Source organism: Hippopotamus amphibius, chromosome 12 (genome assembly GCF_030028045.1).
Source record: "Hippopotamus amphibius kiboko isolate mHipAmp2 chromosome 12, mHipAmp2.hap2, whole genome shotgun sequence".
In the NCBI taxonomy this organism is placed as follows: Eukaryota; Metazoa; Chordata; class Mammalia; order Artiodactyla; family Hippopotamidae; genus Hippopotamus; species Hippopotamus amphibius.
Window position 1 is genome coordinate 89483910 of NC_080197.1, and position 13087 is coordinate 89496996.

General features: G+C 56.7%; 1 protein-coding gene across 6 annotated transcripts in view; it reads left to right on the forward strand.

The window, feature by feature from the left end:
- RAPGEF3 (Rap guanine nucleotide exchange factor 3) overlaps positions 1–11809 on the forward strand; it is a 30536-nt gene extending 18727 nt beyond the window's left edge. The window contains exons 24-29 of one of the 6 annotated variants that reach the window (XR_009048408.1): positions 867–954; positions 1302–1366; positions 1805–1859; positions 1959–2030; positions 10891–10970; positions 11198–11808. Coding sequence is in view for 4 of the 6 variants with exons in the window: in XM_057702136.1 (XP_057558119.1) it covers positions 867–954; positions 1302–1366; positions 1805–1859; positions 1959–2030; positions 2864–2982 (399 nt within the window). In the remaining 2 variants the exon portion in view is untranslated. Of the gene's footprint in view, positions 1–866; positions 955–1301; positions 1367–1804; positions 1860–1958; positions 2031–2863; positions 5663–10890 lie in introns of those variants that run through there. The other 5 variants (XM_057702140.1, XM_057702138.1, XM_057702136.1 and 2 more) reach the window with 5 other exon arrangements.
- Positions 11810–13087: the final 1278 nt, after the last annotated feature.

Here is a 13087-nt window from a genome sequence, read left to right on the forward strand (position 1 = left end):
TCGCCTTCCCGCCGCCTCTCTGCCTGTCCTCGGCCACTTCCCAGGTTTCCACCCCTGGATCCCGTTGGCCTGTGCGTTTGGGGGACTGGCTGAGGAGTGGGGTTTAGCATCGTGGGGGGCTCTGCCTAGTGTATCCTGTCCTTCAGGGCGTGTGTTGGGCGCGGGGGTGGCATGTGCTGCGGCTGTGAGGCCCTGTGTGAGGGCAGTGTCTGGCGCTGGGGTCTGAGGCGCCCGGGGACCGCCATGCGGATGCTGGTTTCCAGCTGACCTGCCTCAGGACTCAGGAAGCAGGTCCTGACCCCAGCTCCCCCTGGGTCCCGGAGCCTGTTAGGGGCCCCTCAGGAGACTCAAGGAACCCATGGGCAAGCCTAGGCCAAAAGACAGGGAAGACTTGAGGAGCTGAGCCCTCGCCTCTCGGGAATTGCTGTGGGGAGGGGTTGGAAGGTTTGACAGCGTTCAGGAGAGAGCTAGCGCAGCGCACTTTCATCCGCAAGGCTCTGAGAGCTCTTGAGGAAGAACTTCTCCTCTGGGGCTCAAGAGGTTCCAAGGTATTTACCCACTGGGGAGAGAGAGAAACAGGGACAGAGAAGAGGGAGTTTCCCATGAAACCTCGGGGTCCCTGTGATAATGGCCATGACGTGTCCTCCGGGGCTAATCGGAGGCCAGGAGGCCACGTCATGCAGACTGACAGTCACGGCTCCGCAGAGCCTGCCTTGGTGAGATCTGGGGCCGAGAGGACGCTGGGCTCCAGGGGGATGGGTGCATGGCCTCTCCTTGGTGGGCTGGGCATTTGGTTGCGTTGTGGCACGTGGTGGGTTACGGTGTGCCGGACCCTCCCTCTCTCACTGTGGCTTCTTCCCTCTCAGGACCCCTCCTGGAACCACCGAGTGTACCGTCTGGCCCTCACCAAGCTCTCCCCTCCTCTCATCCCTTTCATGCCCCTTCTTCTCAAAGGTAAGAGGACCAGCACCCACCTCCCCGCCTCCATCCCATCCGTCCCTGCCCCGGTGTGTCCACTCAACCCTCCGAGTGACGCCAGTGTGCTGATGCCCTGGGGGACACAAAGATGAACTAGGAGTTCACAGGATAGAAGCAGAGTTCGGACATGCAGACGTTAGATAGCCGATGCTATGAGGTGTAAGAGATACTAGGAAGTGGCTCCAGGAGTTTGGTGGGGAGGAAGAGGGCCGTGCGGGGGAGGGACAGGCCCGAGCCCCCCTGTTATGGGCCCCTCACCTTTCCTTGGCAGCTGGAAGGGGAAGGAGTTTGGGGACCTATGAGCAAAGCCCATCTCTTTGCAGACATGACCTTCATCCATGAGGGGAATCACACGCTGGTAGAGAATCTCATCAACTTTGAGAAGATGGTGAGTCCGAGGAGAGTGGGCGTCTGACACTGGAATGGGTGGGAGGCTCTGACGACGGCCTTAAAAGGGACAGGGGGTGGGAGATGGTCTAAAGTTGTTCTCAATAGTATAAATATGAATTCTTCCTTTAAAATAACCATTATTCCGTTGCATGCCCTCAGAGGGTCCGGTCTCCACTGGGGAGTGCTGGGGGGACAGCCTCAACCATCTCGCCCTTCAGCCAGAGCCCCCTCTCCCCCAGGCCTCTTCCTCTCTAAGCCAGACCCCTGTTCTTCCCAATGCCTGGTCCCTGCTGGGTCTCTGGGTGAGCTGGCGCACAGCAGACAGGACCCCCATCTCCTACAGCCCCTAGTTCCTAGGAGCACTTCAACTCTCCCCGAAGCCATGCCAGGGTCCCCGTCCCTCACCCCGGCTCTCATGTCCTTGCTTGGCCCGCAGAGAATGATGGCCAGGGCTGCGAGGATGCTGCACCACTGCCGAAGCCACAGCAATGGTGAGAGGGCAGGTCCCCCCGGTGGGCGCCCCTGACCGATGTCCCGTTCAAGGCACCGGCTTGGTCCTGTCTCGCTGACTCCCCCTCCCCACCCCCCAGTGCCTCTGTCACCACTTAGAAGCCGAGTCTCCCACCTGCACGAGGACAGCCAGGCGGCCAGGATTTCCACGTGTGAGTGGGGGCAGGGGTGGGTGTAGACGAGCTGGCCACGGCTGGCATGTACGGGCACATGCATGCGTGATGTTGATAACGCGTCACAGCACCTCTGTGAGGTAGGCACAAGGTCATCCCAGCTGAGAGGTGCGCACCCAGGCTGGAGCCTTGAAGAAACGTGTGGAAGCCGCAGCATTAGGTAGGGCTGGGACCCAGGTCCTCTTACTCCAGATCTGTGTTCTATTAATCAGCCCTCAGGTGCATGAAACGGGATTAACCGTAACCCACAGTCCATACCACAGCGTCATCATTATTTTAATTCATGGATGTAAATTCTGATAATAGAATGGACGGACACCTCTGGGCCCAGGCCAAACATGAGCCCATTGACAATAACGTCCATCTCCCTCGCGGTGTTCGTCTCTCCTGTCCCCTTGCCCCTCCCGCCCAGGGAAACCACTATCCTGAATTTTGAGTTATTCATTTTCTTGTTTTTTAAAATAGCTTTATTATATATATGTATGATAAGTATATATACACACACATACACACATACCTATACATCTTTTAAATACCTTATGTATATTATGACAACAAAATATTCTTTAGTTTTAGTTGGTTTTGAATTTACTAAAAGGGATATTAAGCTGTATGCAATCTGGGGGGGCCTGTTTTCTCCAGTCTGTGTTCTTCTGCCCCAGATGGGGGGGCGGGGTGTCTTCTGGATTGGCTGTGGGACGTGGCAGGCTGGGTGGCGGAGGGCAGGGAGGCTGATTTGCTTCTTGGAGGAGGAAGGGTGGGCTCTACAAAGTGCACCGTGCCCCCCCAACCGCCCTCCCTGCCCCCCGCAGGCTCGGAGCAGTCCCTGAGCACCCGGAGTCCAGCCGGCACCTGGGCTTACGTCCAGCAGCTGAAGGTCATCGACAACCAGCGGGAACTGTCCCGCCTCTCCCGGGAGCTGGAGCCGTGAGGGGGGCTGGGCTGGAGCAGGCGCGCCGGGCCAGGAGGCCCACGGGCCGGCCGCGCCGGGCAGGGCTCTCCGCGGACTTGAACCTGAGGCCCTGGAGCGGGCGGCGTGGAGGCAGCCGTCCCCCGTGATGACGGGTGGCCAAGGAGGACCTCGGAATGGACTGAGCCGGGGCCCGAGGCCAAGGAATGGGGGACAGAGAGGCCCTGGAGTGGGTGGGAGAGCGGAGCACGCGCTCTCTGTGTTCAACAGAGAGCTCTCCACACCAGGCTTTTTCCAGATTCCCTGCCTCATGGCTTTGTTGTCCGGCCATCTCCAGGCCCCTGGGGAGTGTTTTGCAGTGGACTGAGCATCTGCATGTGTGTGGCAGGGCCAGGCCTGCTGCCGGGGGAGGCGGGGAGGCGGGGAGGGGTGGCAGCCGTGCTGCTTTTCTTTCCACAGCCTGTGCGATAAACAGCTGGGTGTGGTCACGGCTGTCTGTCCGGGAGTGGTGGTCCCTGAGGAGCCTATTGTTACTCTACGTGGACAGAGAGGCTGTGTTCTCTGGCCAGTCCTGGGGGTGTGGCAGGGAAGGCCGAGCCCTGCCCCCTGCCCGGGAGGGTCTCTGGGACCCTGCAGGGCTCCAGGGCTGGCCGCGCCCAGACCGCATCCCCCCGGGCACAGGAGCTGCAGGAGCCTGGAGCCCTGTGCGGGGCTGGCCCGCGTGGCCCTCAGCTGCCCACAGTGGTCTGAGCGGTCACTCCTCCCCCCCTCCACACTCCACGTCCTGCCCCTCTGCCTGCAGCCTGCTGGGTGGTGCTCTGAGAGGTGGCAGTGACGGAGAGGCCAAGGCAGAGGCTTCTGAGGGGAGCCCATTCCCTGCTGAGGCCTAAGAGCATCCAGGAGTCAGGTTTCCTGTCAGTGATGAGAGTGGTCCCAGCTCTGAGTCTTCTCTCCCCTGCCTTTCCAGAACATCCCCTGGGAACCAGCTACCTTGAGGACCCCCCTGCCCGGGGACCTCATGGGAGGAAGCTCCACGTGGGGCCGCCCTGCTCTCTGCTCCTTGCTCCCTGTGGCTGTGAGCCTGGCAGGGGGAGGTGCGCTGTCAGACCCTGAGAGGGGCCTCTCGGCCTCGGGGATGACCTGGAGTCGGTTCCGAGCAGCAGAGCCCTGGGGCATGTGGAGGAAGTGGGCCCATACCTGGGAGGAGGAGGTGGCTGGTACATCTGCCAGGGCTCAGGCTGGACACACCCTCGCCTCCCCTCACCCCTGCACTGCCAGACCTCTCATCCCTGTGCTCATGGACACACACTGCTTCCAGAAAGGGTCAGAGCCCTTGGCAGGAGGCAGCCCAACTGGCATTATACCTCAGGTTCCTAAATGAATCCGAGCAAATCAATGAACAGTTCTCTGCCTCCATTTCTCCATCTGTAAGATGGGTGTGATGATCTCAAGTCAGCTCTTAGTGGCAAACAAGTAAACTGCAGCTCTGCCTCTGTAGCCGAGGTGACAGCTGAGGGCCATCCCATGTCCTTTGGCTGTTGGGGCAACATCGCCTCCGAGGAAGTGGGGGAGTCCACTCCCCCAGGGGGCAGACAACAAGGTAACCAAGCCAGTGCCCTTGCCCATGGGTGGAGATGGAGGACTCTGAGGCACAGAAGCTTCCAGAGCTGAGCAGTCATGACAGGAGGTGCAGGCCTGGTGAGTCAGGACTCCCAGGGCCTTTCTTCTTCCTAAACCCATTGTCTGTCAAAGTTTTGGCAAAGGCCACACCGGCCAGCTGGGCGCCCTTCTCCATCCTTTCAGACCCACTTTGAGACCAGCCCTGTGGTGAGGAGTGGAAGCCAAGCGTGGAGGGGCTGGTGTCCTCCATTAGCATGTCTATTTTTTTCCCTGTGGTCACACCCGTGTCCCCAGGGAGCTTTGGTGGTGCAGGAATCTTCCTTCCGCCTTGACTGCACAGCCACCTCCAGCTGCCTTAGTCTCTGGGGCCGGACACCTTTTGAGCCTGTTGGGAGAGGCCTTGTCAGGAGAACAGTGCCAGGGCAGGCATGGGAACACCGACTGGGAGCCGGAGACCCCAGTGATGGGCTGGGCCACTGCAGGGGGAAAGGCTCCAGGTTCATGGTGGCCTCCTTCTCTGAGGACTGTGTCACCTTCTGTCTCCCTGACTGCCCAGGCATGGGGTGGAGGGATGGCATCCCTCGTGTGCCCTCACAGCCGAGGCCATGCGCAGGGGGCCCCCAGTGTGTGGCCCAGCGTCTGGAGAGCTGTGATGGGAGGGGGAAGTCACGGAACTGCTGAAAGAAGGAAGTGTGAGGTCGGGCCTTTAAAAAATCTTTTACCTAAAAGGGGGTAAAGCAGAGAGGGAGAGTGTCTGTGTCCTATGGGGAGAAAGAGCAGAAGCGTTAATTCCTAACATTGCTCTTTCGGCTGCTTATCCTTAGTTTCCCTGCGAAGCCCTGGGGCAGGCTGGGGACCAGGCCAGGACTGTAACTGGGGGGTGCACACCAGGGAGGGTCCTCCTCCGGCAGGCTGAGCAGGACCTGGTGAAGGGGTAGGGCAGCCTGGGGAGCCCCGACCCTCCGGCTGCTCCCACTTCTCTCCTGGGAGCCAGCCCTCCTCTCTCTCCCCAAGCCCCCTCCAAGCCGGACAGACCTGGAGCTGGCGACCCAGCACCCTCCCCGCCAATGTGTGCAGCAGGGTGAGAGCTCGTGGTGGGGGCGGGGAGTGGGGGCAGACCCGCTTTCACGCTCCGCCTGGCTTCTGTGTTCCCGGCAGCCCTGGGCCTCTGGCTGCTCTGCTTTCCAAGCAGCAAGGATTAATCTTCTCAATGTTGCCATTATTCACAGCATTTATCGCACTTCTAGATTTAGATCTGAAAGTGTTTTTATCTTTTCCAGCACACTTTCACATCTATTATCTTAATTTTTACCCTAATGATAGGGCAGGTATTTTTATCCCTGTTCTATAGTCAGACTGGGGCACAGGAAGATTTGCCTAAGGTCACATGACTGGTTAATAACAGGGTGAACTGGCGAAGGAACTGGATGTGTGTCAGCCGTGCCCATGCCGTGGGACCCCCATTCATGCCCTTTCCTCGTGCCCCCGGCACTCCAGATGCAATCTTCCTGAACCCCAACGTTTCCTTCTTTTGTAGGGATAGACCCGGCATATAAATGTCTCCCTCCCTCCCTTCATTTTGGAATAATTACTATGGGCTTGGCAGGGCAGCCCTACCTATGTGACAGGCAGTCCTGGCCCTCCTGGAGCAGACCACCCAGCTAGGCAGATGGGCACAGGACAAGGCCCTCAGAGGGGACGAGATGCCACAGAGGGCAAGGCCAGGGAGCGGCGCATGCCAGGGGCCGCGAGGTCTCACCGCTCACCCCTAAGCACTCAGGCCTACAGCTGCTGCGTTGGGCTGCAGGTTCACGGTCCCAGCCATCCAGCCCCCAGAGCCCTGCATGCCCGCCTCACGCCTCTGCCTCCCAGAGTTGGGATGCTCTCAGCTCCCCACTGGTACAAGCCACCTGAGTATCAGTATGGTGGCTGGTGGCTGGGAAGGTCTCTGACCTGGCCCTTGTTCTGATCCCTCCTCCCTTCCTTGGAGCCCAGAGCACAAATGCATTTCCAGAATGTGTCCTCAGACTCTGCCTCGTGCACAAAGTTCTGGGCTTCTCACACACGCGCCAAGGCCATGGGGTGGAAGTAAATAAGTGTCCTCTCAGGCCTGTCTAGCTGCCCAGTCAATCTGGGTGCCCCTCTCTGAGATTCTGGACTCTTCAAGACCATAGCCCAGCCCAGCCTGACAGGGCCCTGGAAGGGGCTTGCGGTGCAAGTGATGGGTCACCATCCCTCCCAGCGATGATGAAACTGGTCTCTTGGGGAAGCCACGTCTGATTCCCCTGTGCTTTGAGATCTCTTCTCTCCCACGCCTGGGGCCTTCGTGGGGCAGGTGGTCTTGATGGGGCCAGAGGGGCTGCTGCTGCTGCAGGTGCATGGGCCTAGGGACCCCTAGGAGAAGGAGGAAGGCTGGGCTCAGAGCCCAGACCCACGTTGCGTGGGAAAACGTGAGATTCTGATTGCTTGCGTGTGTTTAGACTCTGTCCAGTATGGACCCCCAGCCAGGGAGCCAGATGGTCACGGCCTTGCCTGACCCTGCCTGCCTGCCATCCTGTTGGCCCCTGGGGAGGGCTGGGGGCCTCAGTTTTCTCCCTGGGGTGTGAGTTGTTGGCGGCCAGAGCTGCTTCCTGGTTGCTGAGTGGAGGAGAGTGCAGGCTTTCCTGGCACTCAGGGGACTCTAGCCAGCAGAGGGGTGGAGAGAGGGCGACGTTTTGCTGTGGCCATGGCAGCAGGACATTTTAAACTTACCCTCCGTCCCAGAAAAGCACTCGGCAAATCAGAACTGGAGGTGGCCCAGGCCAGTGTCAGGGCGGTGCTCCCGCGCAGACCGTGTGTAGTGAGGGAGCCTCGACCTCAGCAGCACCGGGCCTTGGGCAGGTGCCGTCCTCTCCCTGCGTCTCAGTTTCCCTATATATAAGCAGGGATCTGGACTAGAAGGATTTGGGATAGGTTCCTGCAATCAGTGTCTATGACTTAGCTCAAAGCATAACATGGGGTGAGACGATACAGACCCCTCTTGGTCACCAGGCTGTGGAGCTTCCCTGCCTTCCTGGGCGTCTTCCCAGTTGTGGCCCCCAGCCAGACTGCCCGCGGGAGGGGGAGACCGCTGCAAGCACAGCTTTGCTAGAAGCATTCCCAGAGAGTTCTCTGTCCCTACGGCAGCCTACCCGAATTCCAGTTGTCTGCGGGAGGCCCCTGTTACGCAGGTACATAACTTGGGAGGATTCTAATGGTCACTTTAAGGGGGAGAACAGGAAAGGAAGAACCCCCAGGCAATGGCATAAAGGGAATTTTCATGACATCAGGTGAGAGGCAAGGTCCAGAGTATGACTTAGGGAATGTGGTGGCATCTTCCCGGGTGAGAGTTGGAGGGAGATGGGGATGGCCAGCTCCACCTGCTCAGCTTCACTGGGGCCAAGCCCTGCAGGGCAACCTGTTTGCTGGAGGGAAGAGCCCGCAGGTCCAGGCTGGACTCTGGTGGCTCACCGAGGCAGCCAGCCTCCTTTGTCCCTCCTCTTGGTTCCTATCTTCTGGGCCGTGCAACTGTTGGCAGTCTCATCAAACTGCGCCAAGGCCCAGGAGGCCAGAGCTGTGCCCTATTCCCACGGAAGCTCTTGGCTTCCTGCAGAGCAAAGCTCAGTTCCCAAGGCTGCAGCTGGACCCCCAGAAAATAGGTGGTCACCTTTGGCAACCAAACTAGGTGAGCTAGATGGTGTGACTCAAAGAGTTGTCCCCGAGACTTGAAAGTACTCAAAGTTTACATTTTAAAAATGTAAATTTATTTTTGAAATTATTTTTAAAAGTCACCTTACGGGGAATTCCCTGCCCATCCAGTGGTTAGGACTCCATGCTTCCACTGCAGGGAGCATGGGTTCAATCCCTGTTTGGGGAACTAAGATCCCATAAGCCGCACAGCACAGCCAAAAAAAAAAAAAAAAAAAAAAAAAAAAAAAAAAAATCACCTAATGCAAAGTTTAGATTAGAAAAATTTCAAACAAACAAACAAAAACAGAGAAAAAAAAAAGAAAGAAAAATTGCCGCTTTCTCATGTCTCTGTTTTAAAGGTCACTGTTTCAGGGAGGCCTTCTCTAGCCATCCCATGTAAATGAGATCTTATGTGGCCCTATTTTTTTTTTTTTTAAACACACATATCTGGTTTTGTTATGTGCCTGATACTCTTTTAAGGCTTTGCAAGTCTTCACCATTCAATCCCACAACTGCCCTGTAAGATATTCTCATTCCGTCTATAGTTGCAGGGGAAACCAAGGCACAGAGAGGTCAGGGAACTTGCCCAGGGTTGTACAGCAGGTGAGTGAGTGGCAGAGCCGGGATTCAAACCCAGGGAGTCTGACTTAGAACCAGTGGTGTCAGCATGGTGTCGCGCTGGCCCCAATCCGAGCTTTCAGTGCACTCTGTGCGTCCTCTCGGAAGACGCCGAGCAGCTCACACTCGCGCCCACTTGCTTTGCATAATGGAGCGCATGCCCAGATGAATGGGGACGGGAAATGGTCCATCATCCAACTACCTCAGCACGGTAATTATGGTAATTTCGACAGATTGTAGATCTCCACACCGTGGCTTGGGAACGGCTCCTGCCAGTCCTGTCATCGTCTTTGTGAGGACAGAACAGCCGGCTGTGCCAACACACCTGGGGCGAGAGGCGGGCTAAGTGCCTCACCCGGCGCCTGAATCCTGGTCCGCCCCGCCGGGCGCTCTGCCTCGATCTTGCCCGAGCTCGTTGCCCCGCTGTCTCTCCCAGCCTCCTTATCACTGCCTGCCTGTCTCATCCATTTCCCTTTGTTCCCATCTGTGCTTCCAGACCCTCTCCAAAGCTGCTGGGGTTTGAGGACATGAAATAGAAGTTTTATTTTACAATCACTAGCAGGCAGTATAAAACAAACATTAGCTCAGCTGGCAAAAAAAAAGTGCAGACAGCTGGTTATTTGGGATCCTCAAAAGCAGGAAAAAGTCGAGTGATCTTTACACGGTGGATTCAGAAGCTGCTGGAATCCTGAGTGCTAGCCGATCCCTGCACTGCCTTGCCCCTTTGCAGCGGTGGTGCCGAGGGCTGGTTTGGGGCTTTGGGTCCCCCCAAGTTTCCATCAGTCCCAAAAGAAAATAGTGTTTGCTCTGAAAACTCAACTACATAATGAATCCCTACACCCACTTCCATCACCCACCTCCTCCCCCAGTACCACCAACTCGGGAGGCTCCAGAGCCCTGGGAGGGGGCCATCTGTCCTCTCTGTTTCGCTAATCATCTTCCCTTGGGCCTGTATCACAGGTGAGGCTGGAAGGCTGTTTGCTCTTTCATTCACGCACTCACTGCTGGCCCCAGGCACAAGTTGACAGTTATCTATCACACTGGATGGGCAATACAAAGCAGCAGAGGGGACCCAGGAGGCAGGGTTCCTATCTCAAGGAATTTCGGAGGCCCGCTGAAGAAGCAACCTGTGTGGATGAAAAGTTCAATGGCAGTGCAGGGGTTAACCGACACTCCGTTGGCAGCACTTTCAGAGGCGGCTGTGATGTGTGTCAAAGGCACAGGCAGGCATGGAGGAGCAAGTCAGGCTCTGTGGCAGGGTGCATTTGCTCTGGGCCTGGAGGATGAGTAGGAGATGGACAGATGATGAGTAGGGAGAGGGCATTTCAGGCAGAGGACCAGCCTGGGGCGTGGCCAGCAGAACCAGAAGCACAGCTTGGCTACATCACAGTACTCTGCGGTGAATGGGCCAGGCGGCATGTCTGACTAACGTGCCTAGGACTGGCGGTGAGTGTGATGCTGAATGTCAAGGATGCCCACAAACTTAAAAAAAAAAAGCTTGGAAACTCAATTGTGGTACACTGCACACAAACCGATGTGGGGGAAACCACACACGGAGCCGTTCTAAGACACACTCAGTAAGAGGAAACTACAGATTGACGTGGCTAACAAGTGATCAGACGTGGGCGGCCATCCGGGGGCGCTCCCAGGTCACAGTGGGATGGAGGCTGGAGATCCATCATCTTCAGGTGCCAGGGTCCCCTTGGTAAGTGACTCCAGGCCTCACCTGTGCTGGGCCAGCTGCAGGGCCCTCCCAGTCTCTGGTCCTGTGCTGAAGTGACTCGGCCTTGGTTTCAGAGAGGACAAGCTTGGTGCAACAGGCTGGTCTGGGTGTATGTCTTCTTTGGTAGCCCCCTGGGTCAGTCTCTCCCATAGCCCATTGGTCCTGACAGAGCCCTGATCACCTTGGAGACCCAGAGATGAGTATGGTCTACTTCAAACACTGACCTAATGCTGGGATTTCTCTGTCCTCTATCCCACCAGAAACCAGTGGGTTCCAAGAACAGTGTTCCAGCCCAGCCTGAACCCTGCCAGCCCAGTATCAGCATAGCACCAGCCATAAAGTGAGCACCAGTAAATATTTGCTGCTGGAATTCCCACTCCCCACACTGCTGACAGCTGACAGCCTCCTGGATCCTTGCCCAGGCAGCTTCACCCTCTTCCCCACCCTCCAAACCTTGGCAGAAGCCACAGCTTCACCCTCTCCTCACTTCCTGATGTGGAGGAGGCTGGTGTTCTGATCATGGGTATACTATCCACAAGCACCCGTTGCCACCTTCTCCCAACCCAGGTCTCTGGGACCCAGCCTCCGGGGACTTCCACCTTGCTGGCCGCCCCCCACGGTGGCTCCTTGTGAAGAGGGGCTTTCCATCAAGGGTGGAAAGCCGGTAGGAGGACCTAACTGGGGGAGAACTTGGAAAGAAGAGGAGCAGCATCGTCTGTCCAGGAAGAGAAAGCTGTCTGAAATACAATTCGACGTGTCTGTCTCTATATACATATGTGTGTGTGTATTTTTGCATGAATGTGTGGATGTGTGTTCCTATACTGGCCAAAGAGGTCTTTCCTATGGTCCTGTCGATTTTCGTCCATGTCAGCATGTCTTGGGGTGTGGGGTTTGGGAATCAGATCTGGGATGGGGGATGAGCAGCCCCAAGAGGGTGGGATCCCTTGACACCAGAGGCCCTCCCGTGGAGGCAGAGTGGTGATTTGGAGTTGTTAAGGGCATTGCAGCATCATATGAGAAGTGGAACTAGGTGACCAATGGAGGTCCCTTTAATTCCGATGAATCTGATTCCAGACCACTTTGCATAGCAACCCAGACATGATTATGTGGTTGTTGACTGTTTTGAAGGTTGATGTTTGAGGCGCATCTCCCAACTTTTCTGTGCCTCAGTTTCCTCACCTGTAAAATGAGGATATCTATGGTACTATAAAGGGTTGCAGTGAGCCTGGAGGAGACGGCACATGGCAAGCTCTTCGTGGGTGACAGGTGGTACATAGTCCGTGTTGGCGGTTCTTGTCAAAGTTGAACTTCTTGTTGGCGGACCCCATGCAGGAAACTTTGGTCCTCAGATCACCCACCTGGCTCTATGGGGTCAGTTTCAACTATCTCCCCAGCTCCCAGCCTTGGTCCTGACCTAGAAGTCCCCCTGATGGAGGGAAGTGCTCCCACCCTTGAAACTCCATCCCATAGTCGGTTCAGCTGGACATCAGGGCAACCCTGGCCAGACCCCACTCTCACCCTGATAGGTTTGGTTTCACCCAGAGTTCACCCAGCTGGGGCCCTGGAAGGGCTAGACCATGCAATCCGAAACTCTGAGGCCCCATTGCTTCCTGTCTGGCCGGTGACACTCTCCTTTATGCCCTAAACTAACTGGAGTCCGAGACATGTCCCTGTGCTGCCAATCCAGGGAGGGTGAGGATTCTGGCTGGCGGTGGCTCAGCTCCTGCTTTCCTGTTGTGCATGTGACACTTGCGCAAACAAAGGGCTCCTATTCCCTTTAACTGGGCTTCCTTCCTGGAGAAAAGGGTGAGGCTTACTCCCCATTGTGCTGCTGGTGTGAGTCCCTTGCAAGGTGGCTTGGGCCAGGGTGTCCTCTCCACCCCTGAGGGCCCACGTGTGGTCTCACCTCTACACAGGGAGGGGTTGGGGGATTCTCCTTAACTCACCACAACTGCCCACCCTGGGGCATGGGCAGGAAGCCTGAAAATTAAAGTCTGAGAACTTGGGAGGGATCATCAGCCCCAACCCCATTGTTTCAAAGATGGGAAAACTGCAGACGAGAGAGAGAGAGAGAGAGAGAGAGAGAGAGAGAGAGAGAGAGAGGAAGAAAGTTCCACTGTTAAAGAACTCTGGTTGAGGAGGATGTGCTCGGCCCAACTCCACCCCGGGAAAAATGACTTCAGTGTGGTCCCAATTGTTCATCAGTTTTGGCTTTTTCTATGAGACTCTTTAAGAGGGCTGAGAATCTCCATGCAGTGCTCTTTCTGGAAAGGGCGTTTTTACACAGAAAATTTTAACTTCAGTAGGAGGGGAAAACTTGGTAGCCCTACGTTGCTGCATCTGTGCTCTCGGACCTGGGAAGGCGGCAGCCCGGAGAGCCTTGTCTCTCTCTGGGGAAGGGTCCACGGGGGAGAGGAGTGTAAGACGGATGAAGGCAGGAGAGGAAGGATGGTCCTT